We start from the raw sequence: 26,800 nt of genomic DNA on the forward strand, positions 1-26,800 counted from the left end.
CGGTGCTGTGATGTCAAGGATTTCCTTGTCTGCGTGGCAGCCCTGCTCTGTCTTCTGCAAAGGGGGCTCAGTGGTTCACCAGGGCCAGTGCAGAGTGTGCCCACTCCCCAATGTCAGCAATAGACAATACCATGGAGACCAAACGTCCCCTCCTATGTCCACCCAAAAGGCACTTTTCCTCCCTAGATGAAAACACAGTCATGATAAGGCAACAGAAAGCAAGCAGTCACTTTCAAAATACCTTTATTTCTCATTGGGTAGTCACGTCACCACATATCTCATGGCAGTTACCACGGTGCATCTCACGTGGACATGCCCACTCTTCATGTCTCAGTCCTCATCTTCATCCTCTGTGACTGTCTCTGTTCCTAGATTAAAGAAAAGGAAAAGTGGGATGGCTCTCAGAAGGAACATTTGGCAAGCTTGAGAAGATGTCATCAAGAACTCTGAGCACATCTGCATGGCATCGCTTGACAAGCTTTGCTCACAAGCCAGTGTGGTGGGTGTCCTGTGCTGCCCAGTGTTTCTCACTGCACCCGGGGACAGACACCTCAGGGGGAGGGCCTTCACCACTCCTTGTCTCGCCACACAAGGCATGCACAGCAAGGTGGGCACATGTCCTACAGACATGCCCGGGGTAGGGCAAGTAGTGAGGTCTCAAGAGATGCACAAGGCTTCCTCTCCCTGTCCTTCTTTCCCCAGTGGCTCCACCAAAGCCACACCCATATGGGTAAAGGAAAGAGTGTTTCGTGCACATGAATCTCTTGATAGGAAGCCCATTGTTCAGAGCGTCCCTTTCTCTAGCTTGACCATCTGTCAGCCCGAAAAAGCAACATGAGGCCTCCTATGCGTCACCGACACACAAGTGAATTTGCCTCCCAAAAACCGGAGTGAGAAGAGAGCCACCGTCCCTCTTCAGCCACCACCATAACAAAAGCAGCCATACTCGTCCTGTGGCACCCCAGAAGATCGACCTTAGAAAACCTGTTGAGTGCCAGTGGACTGTACCCCTGGCCAGTGCAGTGCCAGCCACTGGCACAGCCACACAGGATACTGGTGGCTCAGGATGAAGTTAGGTAAAAAGGGAGCACTGGAGGAGAAGGCCCGTGGAGGAGCCCCATGCTGCAGCAGGGCCCCCACACATACCTGGTCCTCCAGAGCTGGACACCTTGGAATTATGCCCAAATTAAACAGCAGTTGTAACTGTTGCTGAAGGCGAAAAGGATGCTGAGTATCTCTCATGGGGCAGAAGCTGGGCTCTGGCCGAAGCCTGCGGACGGTTCAGAGCCAACCCACCTTCTCTTCCTTGGCTTTCGCTGGCCTTCTTGGAGGAGTGCGTCTTCTGCGAGGTTTTTGAGCTCTTTGCGGAAAGCTTCTCTCTCCTCTCCTGAACAATCCTGATGAGAAGAGAGCTTTTATCACAACCAGAGCAACTAGAGATGGAAGGGATGTCTTCCCAGGACATCCCTTGTGCACAGATCTCATGACCAGGCTCATGTGTTTGGTCCTGCTCGCCCCTACAGCCCCCCGACCCCCTGCACAGTTCTCATCACCAGCCAGCATGCGCGTTCTAGGGAAAACGCTTTGCCTCGTGGTCTCATCTTAGTCTTACTCAAGCTCCAGACAGATGATGGAATGAGGCCTTGAGATTCCAAAAACCTGAGACAGCAAGTGGACATCACAGAATGGGCTTGATTTTTTTGGACAAAGTACACAAATTCTCCTGTGTGGTTGTCCCAGAGGGAGGTTGCTCATGACAGCCCTGCCATGGGAACACCAACCACCACAGACACTGGGCTTCATTTCCTCAAGGGAAACAAGAGCTCTCTAAGATGCCCAAATGCTGATGTCCCACAGGTAGGATGCACACCACATGACAGTCTAGGTCAGCCCAGGTTTGGAGCTGGGTGTGGGACACTGGGAACAACCAGGTACTGAGTTGCCTCGCTGGCCCCATCACCTAAGCCATGGGGCTTCCTCAGTGCTGATGGCAGTCACTCCAACAGAGGACAGACCAGCACCCATGGCTGTGGGAGACTGATAGGACTAGCAAGGTGAGTCCCACACTGAATGTCAGGGCCCACTTTGTCTCCAAGAGCTCTGGAGCCTGGCTACCAAGAACCCTTCCTAACCTGTGCCCAGTTCCTACTGCATATCCACGAGGAAGAAGCAGAAAGACACACCTGTAAATGATGGTGATGATGAAGACCCCAGCTACAATCACGATCAGGGTGGAGAACACTGGCACATAAACTGCAAAACAAGCCCATAGCTTAGTGCCTGGCCCCAGGTGAATTTAACAAAAACCAGAGAAAGGAAAGTTGACCAGCCCTGCCTAGAGTTACATACAGAGCCCATCTACCCATCTGTTCAGGACTTTGCAGACTAAAGGGTATTTTCACTGGGTCCCTTCAGCCCTGACAACTTCCACATGGATGTCCCTGCCATTGAATCCTACATTCAGGAAAGAGCCTCTCCCTGGTCTTCACCCCACAACATCCACCCATCAGGGTGATGCAAGGGATCTTGAAACATTAACACAGGTAAAGGTGCAGGTGGACAGTCTGCCCAGAACTACTTACACTGTCATTGTTCCCATCATTCTCTTCTTCAATAGCTTTTTAACTCTCTCAGGGAAAGAAACTGGCTTACTGACAGATGCCTACCTACCTCCAGGGACATGATTTGCTACAATCTCCTTTCCCCCTCCCCCTTCTGAATTGCTTTCAGGCATTCCTGTCTGATAATATATTTATAACACTGCTAGATGATATGTGCTTGGGCGGAGGGTGTTAGTTTCCCAGGGCCACCACAACAAAGTACCACAAACAGTGGAACTAAAACAAAAGTCATTTATTGCCATCCAGATCTGCAGGCCAGAAACACAAGATGAAGGCCTTGACAGGGCTGTGTTCTCACTAAAGTCTCCAGGGAAGGCTCCATCCTCTATGGGTGCTGGTCACCATTGCTGTCCCTCAGTTTGTAGACATCATGTCAATCTCTACCTTCATCATCCCATCGCTGGCTCCCACCAGTTCTATTGGATTGGGAGCCACCTGTTCCAGCATGCACTCATCTTTACTAATCACCAGGCACAAAGACCCTTTCTCCAAATAAGGTCCCATTCACAGGTACCAAGGACTTGGACTTGAGCACGTGTTGTGGGTGAACCCAGTTCAACCCACACCAGCAGGTGAGTACCATACAGAGAAAGCTGCCTCCCAGGCAGTCAGCAGGATTACAACAGGACCAGCATTCCCTCTGCTGCTCTTTGGGTATCCAGAAATGAGTGAGTCTGTGAGTATCCATTATGTGGGAACTAGAGTCAGAAAACTGAGAGAGGATTGAAGCTACCGAATCATGATGGCAATCTAAGTTCTTGACTTTCCTCACATTGATGTGACCTCGGTCAGCAATGGTACAGTATACAATGGGCGCTCAATGTGGTCTGTCATCAAAGAGAAGGGAGGGAGGGGCTGGACTTGGGGTTGAGTGGCTGTCAGGTAACAGGCTCATACACTTAACAATGGACAAATTAGGGAAGCGCTTGGTGAGGACTCTTCCCATCAGATGACTTTTTTTCTTTAAATGATGGCTTTCCTGTGGGAACTTGTTTACAAGGAGAGGAAGATGACCGGCTTGCCTTCAAGTCTCCAGGGCTTCCACCATTGCTTTCAGTATGGTCTCCAGTGCCCTGCCCACCTCCTTTGTCATTATGCCCCAGAGAAATGCTCCCACAGTGATGAGGACTGACTTCTGACCAAAGGAGACGTGGCAGAGTAGAACTGCCAAGCCTGGATCAAAAGACTCTGCGGCTTTTACTCTACTCCTTCTTGGACCGTCTGCTGGGAGACAGACAGTCACTGTGTCACGAGGACACCTGGGCAGGAACAGCAGCTTCCACCAACACTCAGAACCCAGCTAGAGCACAGCCAATCTTCCTGGAAGCAGTCTACAGCCCACCAAGCTCCAGGTGACACAGCCATGGGTGACATCTCAGGAGGCATCCGAGCCCAGCCCAGTGAATCCTATGTGTCAGAGAACAACACAAGTGTTGGCATAGGGCTCACCCAGAGAAAGTGCCATTCGGATGATGGTAAACACACAGCATCGACTGGATGGAAATGCACAGATAAAGAACAAATTTAAAACTTTTAAGAGAGTAGCCACTAAGTTCTTGAATTCCTAAGGAATGTTGATGCCTTAGGAATGACTGTGACACACATACTTCTTAATTATTTTTGTGTTCAATTTTCAGCAACATTCCCTGTGAGCTAGTATTTCTTGTTCTTGACGTATCCTGCATAAGGCAGAAACCAAGTCTCTGAGTTTCTACACAGTGTATGGCCAGCAACACTATTCGTTAGAAACCCTATGTGTGGTTTATCAGAAACCATATATTATAACTAATCTTCCAGAAACAGCAGCAATTGAAAAGAAGGATTATTTTCTTTAAGGAATATCTTGGTAATATCTCCCCAAGTACAGTTAAACAAAAGTTTTGAAATCATTTCAGCAAGTCCCATAAAGAAACTGAAGTCAAATACTTAGAAGAAATGACATGCTAAATAATGTACCCTAAATCAAGACTGAAGAATGAAAGGCAAGTCTTTCTCTTTTCTGAAAGATCTACTGCTAATTCCCCCAAGTTCATATCTTTAATAATACAGATTATGCCGTAACACAATGTGCACTTCAAACCAGCCAATTTAAGAAGTTGGTGAAAGGTTTTCATAACATAGAATTATGTGCACAAAGAACTCATAATACCCTGTCACTGAATACTACAACTTACACAGCACAAAGGTTCACTTGCCGTTTTGAATGAGAAAGATGTCAAAGAAATGAAAAATAATTTGTGGGCACAGTGAGAACCCAAATGTAGGGCTCTCTGCCCAGACTCTTCCTACAGATCACCCAGCCGCTCAACTCGAAAAATGTCAGAAGTTAAGAAAAGGCGTAGTCCACACACCCAGGTATTAAAATTGGACAGCTGGAAAGAGGGTTCCTATTTGCTTCTATGCAAGCACGATGTACCCACTTGTAAAAGAGTGAGCCCCCTTCCAGCACAAACTCTTGAGAGCATATGACTCATTTTCAAGTGAGCGACAGGCATAAGTGATTGTTCTATTAAGCGATGTGTGGTACACATAGAGCAATCATAAAATGGTCACCACCTGTGTAAAACTGATGACAAGACGCCTGGGGACAGGCTAGGCTGTCAAAACCAGCGGCTGCCTGGAGTGGAGCAGTGCTCCTAGCTGGATCTGCCTGGGACGCCTGCTCACTTCTCTACTCCACACTCTCAGGTCTCCGTCTCACTGAGATAATTTCCAAGATGGTGTCTTGCTCTGTAGCCTGAGAATGAGTGTGTTTCATATCTTCCTGTGAGATGACTGACAGCACAAATTCTGTGAAAATTCAGAATTTTCACAAATTCACTGAATGCTCGTGTTTCCTGCTTTTAGGAGCCCAAACGGTGAATTTCCCAGAACACCTAAGTTGCAGAAGCACCCAGGAAACTAGTGTTCTGAGGACAAGTCTGCATGGGAATGGGGAGAGCTGGGTTCTCCAGACATGGGGCTGTCCACCGATGAGACATAAGCTTCGAGCCCCCAGCACCTCAAGCAACAAAAGGCAAGTGTGAACAGGAGCCGATTGTGGCCCGGTGGCCACCAGGCCCAGGCCCAGCCTGAGGGGAATCCACCACATGCCCTGGAGCAGGTGACAGGCCAGTCAGCCTGGGACTCCAAGAGATCTTGCAGGTAAGGTTGTGGCTAATGGTAGTGGGTTTTGTGTTGGGAGAGGTGAAGAACGGTGACTCCTTTCAGGATAAAACAGTATGTCTTATTGTGACCCTCACTCCTCAATGGTATGCAACTAGACTATGAGGGTCAAGAAAGTCCAGAGTTAACTTTGAGGTAGTATCAGCAAAAACAGCACAGTGAGAACTTCCATAAACTCCCTTCTCCATGCAAGCAGAGAAGACCGGCAAAAACTGTCAGAAGAAAATTTTTTTTCAGAAATCTGGAAATAAACCAGAAGCTTTGCAGAAATCTTAAGATGAACAGCTAAATCTTAGTAGCTTTGGGTATTTTATTCACCTTGCTTCTACCTTTCCTGCCCACCTCCTTGTCCACAGTAACTTTGAAAAGCAATGGCCAGAAGCCACTGGAGGGGCAGAGCAGGGTTGGAGCCCCTCCAAAGTCCCCTGCCAGAGAACTGTCTTTCTCTAACCCTTTTGCTTCCCTGAAGGATCCCATTTGCGAAGCTGCCTTCCTGCAGCTGTCTAGTGAGAACAGTCTTTCCCCCAGCACTGGTTGAAAACCACCAGAGGCTGTTGCTGAAAGTCCCGCCTGACTGGCGCTCTGTGGCAAAGAAGTAGGCCAAGAAAAAAGCAGGAAAGGAAAGCCGGGAGGGGGCTGGGGGGTATTCTTCACTGGAGCTTATATTCCTAAGAAGCTAGAAGGCCACAGACAGGCCCAGAGCTCTGAACCTGCCCAGGAAAGACCTGATAAGACCCGAGCTCTCACTTCCGGCTGACCTTGAGGCTTCTTGGAAGCAGGAAGTGAAGGCTGAGGCAGAGTTGGAAACTACCTGGTAGAAGTTATGTCCCAACACACAGACAGAACCCTGTGGGGCAAAGCCTGAGACACATGTTTCCAGACGTCTCAGGAAATTTCTGTCCAGCCATTAGCTGACCACTAGGCTAATCAAGCAGAGTCACCAATGGCCACATACCACAGTCCAGTCTCTAAAGAACATACACTTTGCAGAATTTGTCCAGAAAAACCATCGGACAATGGTGACAATAAAAAGCAGCAGTAACAAAGAGTCAGGTGGAGAACCTGACTTTAATGTTAATTTCTTTAATGTTATATGCTCCTGTGTCATATTGTTTTAAACGTCCACTTTCAACAAGAAACGTGAGGTATGCAATGAAATAAGTATGGTAGTGTACCTGAAAAATGGCATTAACTAAGGAAGCCCAGACAGTGGTCTTATTTAGGCAAAGACTTTAAATCAGTTATCTTAAATATATGCAAAGAATTAAAGAAAATCATGCCTAAATAAAATGAGAATATTTCCTCAAAATGAGAATATTAATAAGGTGGTCAAAATTATTAAGAAAAAAACAAGTGGAAAGTCTGGAACTGAAGGTCCAATGTTGGAAATGAAATGTTGACTGAAGAGGCAAAGTGTACCAAACAGACAGCAGGAGTCTTAGAGGGAGGGAGAGAAAGGAGCAGAGAGGGTAGCTGAAGAAACAATGGTAAAAACTTCCTAAATGTGATTAATGTCAATCTACACATCCAGGAAGCTCAGCTAACTCCAAGGATGATAAATTCAACATGGTCCAGCTTAGACACAAGATAAAATGTCCACAGATCTTGAAAGCAGCATGGTAGAAGTGACACCATGTGTACAGAGGGTCCCTGACTTTAACAGCAGTTTCTCATCAGAAACCAAGGAAGCCAGAGAGCAATGAGGCAAAATACTCTTTGAGTGCTCCACAAAGATTGTCAACTAACCATTTTCCACAGAACTGAGGTGGCTGCACAACTTTGTGAATACACTAAAAGCCACTGAATTGTATCCTTTAAAAGGGTGAACTTTGTGTTGTGACACTTTCAACTCAATAGAAACCACCTGCTTCTATCTGAGGACAGAGGATACCACGAGTGCTGGGGTCCTCTCTGCTGGAGTGAGGAGGGGGCCCCAGGTCTTCTGGCAACCCAAAGGAGACACTCTCAGCAGAAAATCCTTGCGGCTCCTCACGGTCTCCATCATGACCCCTTATGCCTGATCTTGACAAATCCTCTTCTTTTCCTCTTCTTCTGCCAGATCCTCACCATGATGCAGACAGACACCTCCAGTGCGAGCCCAGTCCAGCTGCCTTTCTTCTCGTGCCCTCGCCTGCGAAGTCAGTGTGGGGCAGCCCAGCAGATGGCTGCCTGGCAGTGCCCATGGTCATGGTGTGCCCTGACTTTCAGAGCCATACAGGGTCCGGGAAAGAAGACCAGGAGCCCTGTCCCTGATGGACTCAGAATGTAGAAGGCAAAAGGAGGGGAAGGATGGATCTCCGAGGCACACAACCCAGTATGCCTTCATCCCAGCAGGCTGTGGACGGGAGAGACATGGCTGGAAGGTGGGGGGCACTCAAACAGTCTCCAGAGCCTCAGAGCTGAGAACACCTCCACCGTGTCCAGCCTTCCTGACCTCTGGGGTGCAGACCCTGGTCTTTGAGGGAGATTAAGTGTCAGCTGTGTCCCAGACAGCACTCAGAGCCAAGTACCCTCACTTCTAGGTGAGGGCAAGCTGGGAGGGAAACACGTGAACCTTCATGTGGTTCAGAGCCAGATCTCCAGCATGTGGGGTCCACTCAGGTTGTAGAATGAGGACAGCACTTTGCTGCCATACACCACACATCCATGTCCACCTGAACCTGCTCCCTCCAGCCCCACTCTGATACCTTGTGTGGCTGGAGGTATTTCTCTGGGAGCTTCCACAAGCGAGTGGGCAGTGTCCCTTCTTCCCCCCTCCTCTACCCCCTCCCCCAGTTGCTCCCAGGCTCCTCAGGACCGCTGCCTTTCCACTCAGAAGCTGGAGTGACCTTAGGAGAAACCCAGTGGGGTGGAGTCTCTCAGCTGTCCTAACAGTGCTTGGCTGGACTGTACTAACGGGGCTCAGGCAGCTGAACTCACCTAGCTGTATGGCCAACAGCACCAACTGTCTCTGTAGGGCCAATTCACATCTTTTCACCTCTGCAACCCCCAGAATGACCAGGATCTTCCAGGGAGGTCCCTCCCACCAGAGCAGTGAGCCATGGGACGTAAGCAGTGAGTAGTGACCAGTGTGGAGGTGGGAACTCTCCCGCAGAGAAGATGAGAACAACCCAGGCGCACGGTGGGCGTGGGTGCCCTCTGGCCCCATACTCACTGGGAACAGCTTTCTCATAGCAGACACCCTTGTAGAAGCAGCACCCAAGCTCCTTGCACCGGTCCCTGGTGACATTGTAATCACAGATGTCATACAGAGGGATGTCACATACTGTAAGGCACAGAAACAGCACTGGTACCACAGAAAACAAAGCCATGCTTCTCTCTCTATTGACAGGGGGATCAGAGATAGCACTGACATCTCGCTCCAGGTTCCAATTCTGCCCTGCTCACATTCCCAAACGCTATCCCGTACTCCATGCATATGCAGAAACCCCAACACAGAGTGGGGGCCTCTTTGCAAAGCCAAGAGAACCAAGGTTCCCAGTCTTGCTCTAGGTGTTCAGTTCTGGTGCCCAGCATGGCAGGGGGTAGCCCATGGAATGAAGCATCTCCTTGGCCATAAATTGAGGTGCTCTCTTCAGCATAACGCAGATGAAAATGCATCAGCACTTTATTTCTCATTTTGTTTTAATATTTTTAAACAGTAGTACCCTGTCCTGTTATAAAATCCAGTCCCCATGATGTCCGACCCTCTTTCCCCTCTGCCAGCCAGTGGCCTCTTCCTTCACCATTTTCCTTCTCCAGAACTGTTGCTTCCTGGACCTTCTGTGATGTCTCCGTGCATTTCTCAACATTCACTAGACCCTGGAGAGTCCTCGAATCTTTCTGTGCCTGCCATCACCCCTCTACCCTGCTCTACGACCCAAGTGGTCCCACCCCTCCCGAGGGGCATATGCTTTTCTACACATGCCTGATTTGAAGTCAGTGCAGGTGTGCTGTGCACACGTGACGCACCTCTGAGAAAGTCACACTTGCCATAGCTTCCCTCAACGCAAAGGGGACCATGAGCCTCACTTGAGATAAGAATCAAGGAGTAGCTGAAGAATACATTTGGCTCCTGGCAGGAAATGCCCCGGCCTGTTAACTTCCAGGGAGAAGGGATGTCATTCTATTTCTTACAGATGCACACAGAGGTTTTTCTAATGAGACTTAAGAAAAAGGAAACTTCACGCAGTTTTCCCGGATTCTTCTAAAAACACACATTCTCACACCTGCCTTGCCCAACTACACCTGGTGACTTGGACTGTCAACACCTCAGGCTGAAACAGGCTCCAGGGCAGACTTTTCCACATTACCTAAAAATTTCTTCAGGAGATGTGGTGGGGACTTCATTTCTGGCATGTATCTCATTGTAGCAGCTAGTGGGTGCTGCAGGGGTCAATCGCTTCTCAGCACAGGTGGGCCCCAGGGTGTCCACTCCTGGAAGGACAGGGCACTTCAGCACAGGTGGGCCCCATGGCTATGTGCTGGAGGTGTCCTTGGGACCAGGGACTAGACAGTCAAGCCCTGAGGGTTATTCCGCCCCGCCCCCAGGGGAGGATGGCACATGACCCACCTGTCTATCATGTCCTTGGGCTGAGTCCCTTCAGCTGCCCTCTCTCTCTGTTATCCTTCAAGTGGGAAATAACCTTTTGATAAACAAGGAACTGACCACCTCCTCCTGTCTACTGTTCTAGGCTGTGGAGTACAGACACAGGCAGGCAACCCCTGCCTGCTGTGACATCACACAGAACTCCGAGGTCACACAGATGTCACACAGGACACTTTATGCTGACAGCGTACAGGCCACTCAGGCTGACAGCCTGGAGAAGGGGGTTTTGGTTCAAGGCACTGTTCTAAACCCCGAAACCCGAGTCCCACCTTGCCTGTGAGCCACCACCCAGGCCTGCCTGGCCGAGCTGCAGTATCAGGCTTTTAGGTTCTACCATGTCCTCCTTCCGGCCATGGTTCTCTTTCTTGGAGCAACCGAGATGCATCGTGAACAAAACTAAGCTTCCCTCCCTCCTATGGAAGGAGACTGAGCAAACTTAAGCCAGACCAAACCATGCCATGGGGAAAAGTAGGGAGCCTGGGCAGAGACTGGCTCACTGCTTATGCGATAGTAAACTGGTTGGAGAGTGCTCAGGGAAAGAGGTGGAGTGGTTTTATGTACGAGTTGATTGGGGAGGCTGGGACAAATCAGAGGGAAGGTGCTCACCTCTCCCTGGGACTCACACAGGAGCCGAGCATCCTCAGGGCACCGTCAAATGCTATCAGAGCTCTTCTTGTGTTCATTATGAGCCTTTACTATAGGCACCCTTCAAGCTCACTTCTCTAAGTGTGCGGAGATGTTAGGACTGGGGCCCAGGCTGACTTGAGTGAAGGACAGTCAGCTAAGCCGGCAGGCTGCCCTGTGCCAGGACCAGCTGCTCTGAACACTCCAAGGACACATGGAGGAGGCTACACTGAAGCATAACTCTGGCTACCATAGGCACTATCCCAGCAAACAGCTTACACAGGACTTTCTGTGATTACAAATCCCAGTGGTCCTGAATCCATTTCCACCCAAGTCAGTGGGGACACTTCCCCTGGTGCCCCAACAGAAGAGCTGTGATTGGTGCAAACACAGATCTTCATTTACATAAGGAACTGCTGTGATTGGTGCAAACACAAACTCCTTCATTTGTAGGCCTGCCATGATTGGTGTAGACACCCTTGACACCACCACCATCCCTTTCTAGCTATATAAGCCCGCAATTCAACTCACTTTGTGAGCAGCTAGGAGACATCCTCTTTGCTTGCTGCCCCCTGGTGTTGCAACATGAGGTCTCAATAAAGACTCTCTCCTGGGTGTCGCCTACCTTTGTGAGCTGGTAGCAGGAAGAGAAAGAGACGCAGTAGCAGCAGCAGAGGTGGGAAGAACAGCTTGGGGCTGCTCCAGCAGCAGGGCAGCAGCCAGGGCTCCTGTTCAGCAGTGAGAGCTGAGTGACCCCTGGTGGGGGCAACCTCAGGCCTATCGCAGCTGACTGGCCCAGGGAAACTGACAACACAATGACAAAGATGTTAAAAGGAAAGCTGACATGAGCAGGAAACACAGCTGCCAGTTGGGATTGGCAGTTGGAGAGGCCCCTCCTGTCACATCCTTGCCCAGGACACAGAAGAGCCATAGCACTTAGGGCCTAGGCCAGAACCCCATCCCGCCACACTGACTGTCAGGCCTGGGCCTAACCTCACGGTGCGTCTGCTGTTCTAGCTGAGAAAGGTCCTGGGTCACCTGCTGCTGCCCACTGCCAACCACTCACTCCACTGCCTGCAAATGGAGCCTAGGACCAAGGTCCCACCAAGGGTCTGGAATAACTTGAGGGACTTCTTTTCACCTACCCACGATTTCTATCTGGGTACAGCAGAAGGACCCTAGCCAACTGGTTTGAAACAAGGGCCGGCAGGGGGAGGGGTGTCACTGTTTTATACATGGTGAGCAGGCTCCCCAAGCTACAGCAGCAGCAAGTGCAAGGGCTCTGGGGTGAGGCAGTGCTGGTGAAGTTGAAAGGTCTGACGTTTGGTGCCTGATCTCCCTTACACAAGATAGCCAATTCCACATGCACCTGGCTTTCACTTGCCATCACACCAAATGACAAGTGAGCACCAAGATCACTGCAGATCCACACACAGTGTTGTGAGCGTTTCTGGCAATGATGAATTTCCCTCACGGTGTGTGGTAACTTCGTAACGCATATGCAGAAGGGTTAGGTGCTTACACACCTTCTCTCAGTTATTAACCATCAGCCACTTCTGTTTACAGATAAAACCGATTTAATTCACACTGCGTCTGCATTAGTGAGAAGTTAAATGGAGCCCAACGGTGCTGTGGAGAAGGTGCAGCCCTGGACTGCTGCCGTCAAGCAGGTCTCACGGGGACCTTGTCTAGCAGCTTGCTCTCTGGCCCTCACCCAATTGGTGGAGTTCCAGAAATGCCTTGAAAGCGCAGGAAAGTATCTGGGACTTTCCAACCTGGAAAGGAAAAGGGAGGACTACCTATGGTGGCAACGACTCCCCAGGGAGGCGTGTGACAAGTGGCGACCCTGAGACCCTGAGGGCAGACAGCGAGGACCCCACACCAAGGCAGCAGAGGTGGTGTTGGGGCAGGTGCCAACACCACGTAAGCCACTAAGCCCTGAGTTTTCACGTTCATGCATTGACTCCACGTCCAACAGTGACAGGCCCGACTGCTGGCCTCAGGATGTTCTTCCTGAGGTCAAGGCTGTAGGGCACCGAGACCACTGCTGTGGGCTGTGTCTCTCAAGTGTGCCGGCGCGCCTCAGAACGTGACTGTTTGCAGATGTAAAGCTAGTTAAGGTGAGATCACACTAGGTAAGGTGGCCCCCATCCATGGCGACTGGTGTAAGAAGGGGGAATTTGGACACAGAAGCACACCGAGAAAATGCCACCCAGGGTGGAGGCAGATTGGGTTAAGTCTTTGTGGGGGGACGGGGTTGTTTTTTCAGTACTGGGGGTTTAGCTCAGGACCTGCCCCCAGTCCTTTCACATTTGCCTGTTTTTCAGATAGGGTCTCGCACTAACTTCGCCCCGACTGGCCTACCTACCTCAGACTCCTGAATAGCTGGGACCGCCATGCCCAGCTGGGTCTTACGTATTTTAAATTTTATTTCCTCCTATTTGGTATTTTTTGGTATTGAAAATGTTTTTATATTTTCCACTTGTTTCTGACATAACACCACTAATTCTATTTGATGTATTTCATACACAAACAATAGCATTATTGACAATGACAATTTTAGTTGTTTCTCTACAACCAGTGTCTCCTCTCCCCTTCTGCCTTCATACAGCACTGAGTAGTACTCATCTTTTTTTTGAGGTACTAGGGGTTGAATTTAGGGCCTCATGCTTGCTAAGCAAGTACTCCAACACCCGAGCCACACTGCCAGCCTTTTTTTTTTTTTTTTTTTTTCATTTTTCTTTTATTATTCATATGTGCATACAAGGCTTGGTTCATTTCTCCCCCCTGCCCCCACCCCCTCCCTTACCACCCACTCCACCCCCTCCATCTCCCCCCCACCCCCTCAATACCCAGCAGAAACTATTTTGCCCTTATCTCTAATTTTGTTGTAGAGAGAGTATAAGCAATAATAGGAAGGAACAAGGGGTTTTGCTGGTTGAGATAAGGATAGCTATACAGCTGCCAGCCTTTTTTGTGGTTTTTTTTCCAAATGGGGTCGCTTTATGTCCCAGGCTGACCAGACCACAATCCTATTTGTGCTTCCCCACATAGCCAGGATGACAGGCACACATCAACATACCCAGCCATTGGCTGAAATGGGGTCTCAAACCATAATCCTTCCAATCTCTGCTTCCTGAGAAGCTAAGAATACAGGCGTGAGCCACTGTGCCCAGCGTCAAAGACATTTTGCTGTTAACGTGGCGTTTGTTGACAGGCTTCTGTTAATGGTCTCAGAGAAATAGAACAGGAAATCCCATCCTAGTCCTAGTTTGCTCAGTTTCCTCCCCATAAATGGATGCTGAATTCCTCCAAATGTGTTTTCTGAATCTAATCACAGGATCAGTTTTTTGTTTTTTCTTGTAAATGTGGTACTTATTTAACTCTTAAACCAAACTTGTACCCTTGAAATAAAAACACCTTGGCTATGCTGTTGTCTTTTCTGTGTATTTATTTAATATTCTTTGCATCTATTATTCATGAGACTGACTGGATGTTGTTCTTGTTCTGCCTGGTATATACTATCATTATCAATGTCCAGTGTTGGAATGTGACTTTGGCAACCCATTTACTCAATTTCTACGTTCTGGGAAATTTTGACTTAGCTTGCCCCAGCTCATAGCCAGGAAGAATGTGCACGTCGGCAATTGTGAATGACAACTTCCTCAGATACAACTGTCTGTTGTTTTCTATTTTCTGCTGGTCCTTGTGTCAGTCTTCAAGCCCTCTTCTAGGGACGCACCTATTCATTCCCCTCCACCTGCAAGTTCACCGCCACACCCAAGCATCCTGGTGCCACATGAAGCTTGTGAAGCTGTCTCGCTTTCCATTCTGACACGGTGTGCGTGTGCCTTGTTTACCTGGCCTATCTGGCCAACAGCTTCTCACTTTTTAATTAATCCTTCCAAAGAACAGATTGCATTCATTCCCTCGGTGCATGGCAGCCCTCACCTACCATCTTCTCCAATTGTCTCTTCCCAGAAATCTCCTAGGAATGGAGCTGCAGACTCATAAGGTGCAGGTGTGCTCCCTGTGTAATATCGAGACGGAGGCCGGCCAGGTACATGGGTGGCAGGGTTTAGGTTTGTATTAACTGTTTGGGAAGAATGAACTCTTGAATTATTGAATGAGGATGGAATTCTGACCCACAGCTTGTCTCTGCTCGTCTTCCTTGTCTCCATGTGTCACAGTTCTCAGTGTGTAAACCTTGAATCCCTTCTGTCAAACTCATCCTGAAGAAGTAATGGTTACTACTGCTTCTAAGGTACAGATTTCCCGTTGCTCCTTGCTGATACACAGGCTGCTGCTGGTTTTTGCATGTTCACCTTGACACATCACCCCCTACCTCAGTGTTTAAAACAAGTTTATCATCCTCCAGTTCTGGAGGCCAGACCCAAAATCCAGATGTCACAGGGTGGCATCGCTCGTAGAGGGCCTGGAGAATACCTCTGTGCCTGTCCAGCTCCTACAGTGTAGGCATGCCCTGCTTTGGGGCCTTCCTGGTGTCCATCCATGTGCTCCCGATACCATATTGCTGCCTGGGACTCTGTCCTCCACCTCCCTCAGAGAGGCCCCAGTGCCTTTGCAGCCCAGGCTACCTTCTCATCATCAAGAGCCATATCCGAAGTCCCTTTGCTATATACAGTGACCCACAGATCCTGTGGATTGGGGGATGAACACCTTCAGGGGCCATTATTCTATTATAATCTGGGGCCTCCTAATACTAACAGCCCTTCTGTAGTTAGGTTAGCATTTTGTCTGTAGACGGTCAGTCTAGAATACACACCACTGCCTACCCAGTACACATGGCTGCCGTCTCCAGCTTTTGCTAAAGCACAGTGGCCACGGAGCACATGGGGCTGTCCTTGTCCACAGCACCCCCAAACCCTAGTTCTGCCTCCTTGCAGGCAGCAAGGTTAGGCCAGTCTGCTCAGCCTCAGGCACTTCTGCCTGGGGATCCCCTCTTTGACACACCTCCTTCAATGCCTATTTGTTCTGTGCATCATACACAATTTACGCTCCCATTAACTCTACACACAATAATAATTAGGAAAATAATTTACTTCTCCCAGATGCTGGAAATGCTGATACACAGTCACGGGCTTCTGGGTTTGAAGACTAAGATGAGCTCCACGTCCCCTGGTTCAACCTTCTCTTCTTGCCAGGTGTTCTGGCCCAAAGATGGGGGAGGCCAAGAGAGTTCAGCCTCATGGAAGGCCCCAACCACCACTGTCCACCCAGCCCTCCAAGACTGTCAGATGCCCACAGAGGAAAGTGGCTTTGCCTTGCACTTGCCTGCCTGGCTGGTTCCATCCTCCCAGAGCTCTGACCTGTCGTCAGGCTCTCATGCCCTTCTGGATCCCTCTGGCAAGCACGCCCTCTGACCAGAAGGTCAGAAACTGAGTCAAATCACTCCTTGCCTTGCAGGCTGGCCACCACCAGCAGTGTGGCCACATTTAAAATGAGGTAACCTCCCTTCAGCAAAGGCAGGCAAGGCAGGGCTCAGCCATCCCAACGCAGTCAGGGCAGAGTGTGTGTGTGTTGGGCGGGGGAGGTGGGTGGACAGATGAGGGATAGGAGCATCAGATGGGAGGAAGGAGAGGGGAGGGAAGGAGAGGGGAGGGAAGGAGGACACAGACCTGACAGGAACTGGCAGGAGGCAGCCCACCCACCACACCCAACCCTGAAAAACATCCGTTTAAAACAATTTGGAGGAAGGGTGATGCTGGGGGAGGTCACGATCTCAGGTCCAGGGCTGGTTCATTAGAAGATACATCTGTGAGAACTGCCTGACACAGAAGAATCCAGGACCATCCTTCCCCCTTGCCATGCTGGCATCAATGAGCTGGGGATGGAGGAAGTGTTTCAGATAGCATCTATGCTCTAGTTTCTTTTCAGAAACGAGAACTGCAGTTGCCAAGGATGTGAATGGTAAATTAATTCCACTGAAAGCAAAAGCACCCAGAGCATCTCTGGGTCTCAGGCACAGCCACAGAGCATTCACACATGAGGGAGGTCTGCCAGCAGCTCACTAAGAAAAAGTGCAGTAGCTACGAGCTGTAGACAACAGTGAGTCCACAATGACTTGTCATTTTTAACGTACGCTAATTCAAAAATGTAATACAACTATCTGAGCAAAGACAATGGGTCCAACCTACACAAGCCTATATGGAAAGCATCTTTAAAAAGGATCAAAAGGGCAAGTCAGAGAAGATAACGTTCATGTGATCTCATCATGGAGAAAGAATCCACACCTGAACAGCACACACCCATCTCTGCTCAGAAGTGAACAGGACCCCAAGGCCTGTGCACTCCTTCCTCCTGTGAGATGTGTGCTTTCACTCCATGTTCTCGCATGCTCTTTACATGTCCCCTAAGCAGATATTCCTGTAATTAAAAACCACCGAGAACACACTCGTGTATAGCGCACCACAGGCTGGTCACAGTGCTAACCAGGAGAGAGGATTTTTTTTTTGAACCCTTACTCATTTTTGCCCCAACTAACTAAAATCCTTGAGATTTTTAGATTCTGGCTTCATCTAGGTTCTTGCACTAACCTGTGGTTGGCTGGATGTACTGTGTGGCCGCTTAGTAACTGCCAGGGTGCTGAGCCAGTCAGATGCTCATCACCGCCACATCCAGGCAGAGACATCCTGGCTCACAGCGTGGAGTGTCCTCACCCACCTGCACTGCTGGCCAGTAGTCAGGCTGGGCCTGCAGCCTCGGTAGTCCCAATCTGCACCCCAGGCTTTCAACCTGTGGGTGGGCTTTTGGGCTGCACCCATGCTGATTCACTGGCTGCAGGTTTGCTTTCCAGGTGACCAAAGGGCAATGTAGTAGAGGACAGTGATGATCCCAAACCACAAGATGGAGGGCTTACCAGAGTATCCAGCCAGACCTGTCACTACAGAAGACACATACCACCACCACCTCCCTAAAATCTGGCAGGAACTCGAAATAGTAGTTTACCAAGTTACCTGGCCAACAAAGTTTTCTTAAGTCAAAGTTCCTAAGATGACAGACAAGGCAATTAGCTCCACTTAGGTTAAGGGTAAAGTTTCTTATAAGTAGGAAGGTGATCCACTGCTGCAGTTTGGATCCTCATCGTCCCCCACAGGAATGTATGTGTTGAAGACTTACTTGATCCCCAGGTGGTGCCATTAGCATGTGGTAGAACCTTTAAAAGATGGGGCCGAGTAGAAGAAAGTTAGGTCATTGGGGATTGCTGAACCCTAGCCTCTTTTGTGTCTTCTCAGACACCACAAGGTAAGCTCTCCACCAGGTGCTCCTGCCCTGATGCGCTGTGCTGCCACAAGCCCAAAGTGACAGGGTGAAGCAACCATGGACGAACACCATGGTTCTCTCAGATATTTTGTCAGTCACAGAATGCTAATACACACCTACCAAATAGATCTATACCACTCCCAGCTTTGTCATTCTAATCAGAGGCTTTTCTTCCCTTCAATAGTGTCTTCAACCCTCTGAAGGAGAGACCCCCCTCGACCAGGGAACTCCCAACACCCTCAAGGAAATGGTAGGTAAGACTTTACCAGACAAGCACACAGCAATTTCCTTTTGTCCTGTGGCAATTCCTATGAAGAACCCCACAGAGATCTTCAAAACGCTCCCATTTATTCAACCCCACAAAATGGTCTACTGATAGTCTGCTAATTTGAAAGCCATTATTCCAATATGGCATAGAGACTGCACCCAAGAGGGCTCGCTTCCATTTCCTTCCCTAAAACTTCCAGTTTTCTTTCCTTATCTTGGTGTCTTCATGTGCTCTCAACTTGGTTTCAAACATAAATGTCCTATTTTTCAGTATCAAAAGCTCACACCAAACTTTTAAAATCTAAAAAAGCCCACACACACACACACACACACACACACACACACGGCAACTGTGGAAAAGATAAAGTGACACAGTTTGTGAAGTAGGAAAAATAGTCAGTTTAATAGATGCAATGATGTAGCGCAGACACTGTAGTAGTCAACACCAGGACGCTGCCTGTGCCACGCTTCCTCCGGGGCCAGGCGCCCTGGGCGCCCTGGGGAAGCGGGAATGATTGGCATGAAGAGTGCACAGGCCATGGCAGGTGTTCTAGGTCCAGCACCGGCATGTGTGTGGACAGCAGAACTGAAAGAGTACAACGAAGCTTCAGGTGCTGCTGCTACATCTCAATGTGGTTTGAAACAGAAAGTGCTTCACATCTACAGGACAGGAAATGGCTTCGTCCCCTAATCCCTCAAAGATGAGGACAAAGGAGTGACCCTTGGTAAGTGGGGCCCCTTTAACATCTGTGTCAAAGCCCCACCCTCTGAGGTGAAACAGACACAGGTGTGTACAGCAGGGCAAGTTTTAAAAAGAACTGCTCTCAGCTGCAGAATCCGTTCCGCAGCAAGCCTGGAAGGAGCTGGGCCTACAGAAGGGAAAGGAGCCGTCCACACGGCCTCAACCCGCATTCAGGGGAGGGTGTTTGGAACTTGAGTATTCCCACAAACACCTCAGGCGAATCATTAAGGCAGGTCTGTAGGAGGCCATCCTAGGACTCCAGCAGCCTCAGTGGTGGCGAGAACGGCCTGCAGAACACAGGCCACCCACTGCCCGTGGTGGAGAGGTCCGAGGAGAGTTGTTCCTGAGTTAAAATCTGCTATTGTCCACCGCAACATCTCATGGGTCACAAGAACACTTGTAAAAACGGGGTTTATGAACAAGAAGACAGAAGACTTGGTCTTTTCTTGTCCCAGTGCAAACATGTAGAGTGCAAGTAGGAAGTGGGTAATTCTGAGAGGACCTGGGGCCCCCGGCAGACCCATGCCTAGGGCTGGGCAGAGACTGCAATAAACACAAGTATGAAGGAGGAACCAGACCACCAGAAATCAAAGCACCTCAGAGGTGCCCAACTTGAAAGAATTTGCGTGCAAGCAAAGGACGATGAGACTGACACACAGAAAGTCAGGGCTGCTGCCGAGAGCTGGTTCCAAGGCATCTGCAATGCCTGCTGCTGGGATTCTTTCCGGCATTCCAAGGGAAAAGTCAATCTTCCTTTCAAACAGGCCTCTCTGGAGAGAAGCTGAGAGCCACACTCCTGCGGCCACCAACACTTATTGCTAAAACAGAGCCAGGCCCGCTATGAGGGGGGGGCCTCCTGCCCAGGCCACTGGCTTTCCAAGGCCCAGGGAGGCAGCAAAGCAGAGCAAGATCTGGCCTCCTTCCCTGTCCCCCACCTGTGTCAGGATGGCCCTTCACCTCAGCTCTTGCTATTCGGCTGAACTTCAGTGTGTATTGCTTTAGTCTTGCTGGAAAAGGGGAAAGTGGGTTTTCAGTGGGCACAGGGCAATGCTGGCTGCAACCAGTGGCAAAGCAGATCTCGGGGTCAAGACCGGCTACAACCATACCCCGCCGACTGGCATGGGTTCGCAGCACTGCTTCTGTTCGTTCTCACTGGCTATGGCATGCATAATAAATAACACATTTTATATACAGGCCCTAGTACTCTCTCTGGGGGAGGGCTAAACAGCGTACTCTGTCAGGTTTCTGTACGAACCTCTGTAGACAGTCTGAGCCATTTTCCCTATGCTGTGAGCACAGTCCTGAAACCCCAGTACTCAGACCACAGACAGACCTGGCGATGCTGACTTCCTGGAGTTCAAGGCCGAGGTGCACTCAGCCAGTGCAGTGCCCTCAGCACACTGCTGGCCTGAGACTGCAATACTGCTTTAAAAAGAAGACTGGTGACAAAAGGCTAAGCTGCCCTGTGAGGCATGCTGAGGTGGGATGTGCTTGCCCGGCACGATGGAGGCTGCTGGTGCAGGAGTATGACATCCACCAAAAGCCCCCCTAATCCTCCGCCTGTGATGGTGCCCAAACGCGAGTACAACTCCAGTGACCAGAGGGTTAGGGGGAAGGAGGGTCAGCCTGGTCAGTCACAGATGTGCGTTCAGAATGGATATTTACAAGAAGTGCGTGTATATGGTGTTTATAGATTCAATTCTAAGTCCAAAAAGGCAGGACTTTAGTCAGTCACTGAACTTATTGCAAAATGAGGTAATCGAGATGTCAGCAGAGGGAAACAATGCAGAGTGGCCCTCAGTGTCTATACCTCAGGTGGATTCTTCAGTGATGGTTTGAACATTTCTGTTTACATGGCGAAGACAGCTTTCGTCAGTCCTGCCTGGTCCTCACATGTCTTCAGCCTGTAAGAGCTGGGTGATCTCACAGATTGGTCTCATCCCAAGCAGGGTCATTCAAGCTCTTTAGAACCTTCCTCACCAGCTTCTCCAGATCTTTGCGGGCCCTCTGCTCTTCCTCCAGAGATTTCTTCATCTTTTTGTTATCCTGTGAGTTAAGCAGACCACAGGATGGTCACTGGCCTTGATACTGAACAGAGCCTCTCCCTAAACTGTCTGTGTGGCAGCATCTGTGGGCTGGGAGGTGGGGAGGCATCGGTCTCCAAGACTGTGAGATCTCAAGAGGCACTATGGCTCTCTGGTGGCAGACTAGCTTCTTGAGAGCCAGAAGAACTCACAGGTGGAGGGCACACCCTAATAAAATTTCTGCAAAGAGCGAAAGAAGAACAACTCCTACCCAATTTCTTGTTAGCATTTTCAATTCCCTTGTAAAGCCAAATAAGGACCAGAAGCAACAGACACTAAATAACCTCAGGAGTGAGTCAACCGTCGTGTAACACTGCTGGTGGAGTGGGGGGTGGGGAGGCAGGTGGAGGCCCAGCACACAGGGCGTGAGCCTGGAGCCAGCCTACAGGGATGCTGCTGAGACCCACTGAGGAGCCACAAGGATGCATCACAATGCTCCAGACCCAGAACACATCTGTCCCTCCTCCCTGAGCCTCCAGCATCTGCCCGCCTCCCTGCTCACCTTGTACCCACGCGGACACTCCTGATAAGCGAGCCACATGTCACTGGCTCACTGTCCTGGCTTCTGAAGCACGTGTACCGTTTGTGGTGGACTAAGAGGTACCAGTAGAAATTTTAAATTTTGAGATAGCTTATATCAAAACAGTACAGTTAAAGTATTTAAACAAGTCACTTTAAGAACACCTTTGCTGTCTATCACTCTTATGGAAGGCCAATGGCTGTATGTCTTGGAATTCTAAGACATGACTTCCTTTCAGTAATTTCTTTGTTGATGGACAGTGAGTTTCTTTTTCTTTTTATTTGGGGTTGTTGTTGTTGTGCCAGTGCTGGAGTTTGAACTCCGGACCCTGTGCTTGCTACACCAAGCTTCATTTGTAATACAGCATTTTCCTTTATTTCCCACCCATTATAAAGATTAGAAAGCAACTGACGCACCTGCCTTAACTCTTGGACTTCATCTTTCAATGCGTACACAGTATCAACAAGGCTCCTGAAATGGTAAACAGAGCAAACACATGAATGGGGGGGGCGGGGCGCCACGGACACGCAGACACAGGAAGGATCATGGGGCACCATGCTGGAAGCAGAGCTGCTCCGCCCTAGCACTCTGCCTTAATTCTCGACTCCAAAGCAGCCCACCTCTGCACCGCAGAGCCAAGCCCGACTCCAACCTGTGGAGGAATTTGAATTTTGGAAGCCATGCCCAGCCCTCAGGGATGTTTTCTGCCTCCACAACCCACTTAAAGAGTGCACAGGCCACCTCAGTAGAGTGGAAGACATCTTACTTTTCTTCCATCACTGTCTGACCGTTACTTTTAGTTTCTTCGACAATGATTTTCTCCTCCTCCGGAAGCAGGACTTGTGGAGCAGATTCTTTTCGTGAACCTAAGGTCATTAAAGAAAGAAAAGACCTCAGTGAATAGCAAGGCACAACCACGGAAGGGAGCTAACGACTACACGACATCACTACATGTGAGGCTGCGCATTAAAAACCCCGCAAGACAGACGAGGAGAGGGCATCTCTCACTTCCCCCACTTCTGTCTACTGAGTGCAGTCTTTTTCATGCCCGAAGCTGTACAGAGGAAAGGACACACCAGCCTGTTTGCAATTTATTAAATTTCATTTTTTGTATCTGGATTGTAGGTCTTTTAAACACTAACATTTTCAACAGCGGGGCAGTTAAAAGTTCTGATCCCATTGCCCTGTACACTCAATCAAATTTTAAGTCATATTATCACAGGAATTTTAGAAAGACATACAAGACCATATATAACACATACACTAAGTGTTTATAAAATTAAGTATCTGGCAATTAGTAAAAATGAAAAATTAACCCTTAACATCCCAAAAGAAAGATATTACAGCACGTAATTCAGAAGAAGTGGAATTTATTACCTGCCTATTTTATGAAACTTTTATTCTCCATTTCCCAGAACATAAGCACTTTTCTAAAAGACAGGAAGCGAGCTGTTTACGATGTCCGGGGAACCTGTATACCATTTTAACCAATACCCAGCACAAAAGCTCGTGTGGAACAGCCCTCTGGCAAATGCTGCAAGGCACCTACTTTAGAGGTCAATTGTGAAATCCAAACAGTCATTGTAAAAGGTAAGGGACGAGTCAGATCTATTTTAATAATGTGAAGATTCTCTTCAAAGCCAGGTGTTGTGATAACACACCACCGTATATTTGAACAATTACATCACGTGCAAGTTGGAGGAAGGGTATAATCTACTCCAGAACACAAGCACTTGCAAGTGGAATTGCCCTAATTTAAACATTTTTCCTTGAGAAAAGCACACTTGTTGCTCTTGGCAAGCTGACTATCAAGGAAATGGTGGTTAACTTGCCTGGTTTTATGCTTCTGCTATGCCTTTCATGTCTTCCTGAAAGTCTGTCAAATTGCAAGGGCACTGTGTTCCCTTGTTGTCATGGAAACCCAGAATAATGCAAGCATTTTAAAGACAATTGTAAAGAGCAGTTTGCCAGCCTTTTATGGCAAATGTGTACTCCCCGAACAGAACGAGAGTAACCACTGCCGCCAAAGCTGATGGTGAGAGGGGCCAAAAAATGGCCCATGTGGCCCCAAGGGCTGTGGCCTTGGGCACATGTCCCCAGGCTCCCCTTCATGTGCTTGCAAAGGCCACTCTGACACAAGTTGCCAAGAAAGAGCCTCTTCTGAGACCAGGAAGGCGGGAGCTGGACAGACTACAACAACACAGTCCACTCAGGGAGCTAGGGGAAGGGGCGGGAACAGCACTGGGTATGAGCAGTCAAGCACACCTGCACGACAGTCCACCCTTCACAAGACTTGCATTGTATGGCCGTGAAAAGAGGGGCTTTTGTGTGTACTCAAGAGTAATTTCTGTCTCCTAACAAATCCGAGCTCTTGGAATTTTGTCAAAGCTGTAATGAGCAGGTACATCTGAGTATATTCATAAATAAATTTATCAAAAACTATTTCAAGGAAGGCGGACTCTCTTGTGCTGACATGTTTACTGGGGGAGGGGAGGAGTTGCATCCACAGGCCCTAGAGAGGCCACACCACCCACCTTTCCCAAATTGACCCATGCTTCAGGGATGGTAGACTTCAAGATATGGTCCCAGAGAGGAAAAAGGTTTTATAAAAATGTCACCAGGCTTGACAACATCAGTCCTCTCAAAAATCTCTGACAGGCCCCAGAAGACAGGACCTTTCTGGATGACCTCTGTGAGGTGACAGGAGCCGACTATGGGGCTCCTCTTCCTGGTGAACATAGAATGCTGAAGGGCCACACCGAGAGGCATGAGAGAAAGCACAAAGAGGCGGCAAGGACCAGCCTGGCACTCTCCGAGTGCCTCCCGTGCAGGTGCAGGTGCAGGTGCAGGTGCAGGTGTAGGTGCAGGTGTTCCTTGTCTCTAGAAGAAGAAGTTAAATTCATATGCTTTATGCCCAGAAAAGTACACAAAGATTCCAAAGATCAGGTGTTTCCCCATGTGTAGAAACACATGGCTCTGCACAAGCTCCATGAAGAGAAGCAGGCTCCCAGCTAGCTGGCTACTCCCCATGTCCTGCTTTGGGCCCCAACAGCTGGTAACTGCATCAGATTCGAATCACAAAAAGATAGCAATGGCAAATCAGTTGCACATTACATTCAATAGACTTCCTCAAAAGGAGTAAGTAGCAAGTATGGCATGCATGTTGGAAAAAGGTTTTGTGTAACTATGCCTCAGAGTAAATTCCTTTCAGTTACTTTTTGTCTCTTCTAGTTTCCTGGACAATCTGTTCACAGTATCTTTGTTTACTTAATGTTCCCAAGTGACATAAGATAGTCACAAATGGTGTCACCCTAGGCCCATTACTTAAACAACTGAGTTTCAACTCATTACTCAAAAGTCACAAAAGAGCTGCAAAGCTGTGCTGAGAGTTAGTAAACACCGTTTTACTAACTCAGCTATCTCTCACCAAATGAATTTACAGATAAAACTTGAAATTCCATACAGCAATGTCATTAATTTGAGGAACTAAAGCCCAGTAAGGGTTGGTAATTCACGGCACAGGTCTTGTTTTTGCAAATAGTGTGTGCTTAGGGTACACAAGAATTCAGTGGCAAAGAATAAAAAGTGTGAGGATTGATGTTAGAGACAGAAGACACTAACTGCTCTAGTCCTGAGACTAACGTGAAAAAAAAATGCCACTGACGGACCCGCTGGGGAACCAGAAAGCAGAAAATGAAGATCATCACTCTGCACAGAAACCCACACAGTGCTAATCGTCTGCCTACTTGCAATATAACATACTTTTCTAAGATGACTGGAGAAAATGTCTGGCCTTTCAACAAAACAGTGTTTTCTAGCCAGGTTTACAAATAAGCTGGCTATTTCTTTTAGAACAAAGTTTCTAAAAGTAGACAAGTTACATCAGCAATTACTGAAGTATTTTTAAAGGCTTCACAGCACAATTTTTCTGAATTACCTAGGTTGGAAAAGGGATGTTCACAACAGAACCGCCAGCGAACATGATAGCACTAAGTCCTGTAACAAGGGCTCATGCTTACTAGTGCTGTCACGCTGGCTCTAAGACAGTCGCTGTTTGGGGAGATAACGACAGGTTCCACACCACATCACTTCTGAAGTGCTGCAGGTGACTGCCACTTCTTAGACATTCACTGTACACCTTTACCATGTAGTGGGCCTTTACCACAAAAATACTCATCAACTCAGCCCTTCCAAAACTCTGCTAAGGGAGGAACACTTTTTTCTACCAATAATAAAACATCTTGTGGTTTGCTACAATCCTGTGTCTACAAACACACAAAACTGCTGGTGTGTCCTTGCTGCTACTGTTTCTGTATGGAGGTGGTAATAAGAAACACATGAATATAATGGAATAACATGTACTCAAACTGGAATCTCCAGGAATGGCAGAGTTACCCTCAGGCCTCTAAGACACGGGGTGGGGGACAGTTCCACATGGCCACTACTGTGCCATGTGACTAGATGCCAGCAGGCCCTGGATCTACTCGACACCTGGCAACATGCTTGCAGTAGTAGGAGCACAGACGCTAACACATCAGCGATGTCTCAGAATCCTAGAACCCTGCCTTCCATTAGTCAGAGACCCCTAGGCTGAACCTCAGTTTGAGAAACACAGATCTCACCAAGGAATCTCACTTTATAGACAAAATGCCATGTCTGGGCTCCAACAGAGTAGGGTCCCATTCCACCAGTGCCTACCGTGCTGTCTGCAGGAACTGTGGCCGGGAGCCACAGTGATGACACACAACTGACTCTGGGATGATGGAGCTCCACCGTCAGAACCACGGCATGCACACACACACGTGTCTGCCTGCACTAGGAGCCTACGAGCATCTAGTGCACCCACCTGGCCATCAGTTAGGTACATCTGTGCATGCCTTCTTAAACGCGTGACCTTCCTAATTC

General features: G+C 48.8%; 2 protein-coding genes across 9 annotated transcripts in view; both read right to left on the reverse strand.

The window, feature by feature from the left end:
• Window positions 1-330: 330 nt before the first annotated feature.
• Window positions 331-10,133, reverse strand: Tex29 (testis expressed 29). The gene is made up of 5 exons (XM_020165609.1): window positions 10,079-10,133; window positions 8,941-9,051; window positions 2,184-2,253; window positions 1,297-1,397; window positions 331-368 (listed from the first exon to the last, which is right to left on the reverse strand). Exons 1-5 carry the CDS (start codon window positions 10,131-10,133, stop codon window positions 331-333), a joined length of 375 nt encoding a protein of 124 aa, XP_020021198.1.
• An 8,791-nt stretch (window positions 10,134-18,924) lies between these two features.
• Arhgef7 (Rho guanine nucleotide exchange factor 7) overlaps window positions 18,925-26,800 on the reverse strand; it is a 126,888-nt gene continuing 119,012 nt past the window's right edge. For all 8 annotated transcript variants that reach the window (XM_074042979.1, XM_074042975.1, XM_074042974.1 and 5 more), the window contains 3 exons: window positions 22,662-22,761; window positions 22,312-22,366; window positions 18,925-21,337 (listed from right to left, as the gene is read on the reverse strand). In XM_074042979.1, coding sequence (XP_073899080.1) covers window positions 21,215-21,337; window positions 22,312-22,366; window positions 22,662-22,761 — 278 coding nt within the window. In that variant the 3' untranslated portion in view covers window positions 18,925-21,214. The remainder of the gene's footprint in view (window positions 21,338-22,311; window positions 22,367-22,661; window positions 22,762-26,800) is intronic.

The sequence above is a fragment of the Castor canadensis genome, chromosome 10, assembly GCF_047511655.1.
Source record: "Castor canadensis chromosome 10, mCasCan1.hap1v2, whole genome shotgun sequence".
NCBI lineage: Eukaryota > Metazoa > Chordata > Mammalia > Rodentia > Castoridae > Castor > Castor canadensis.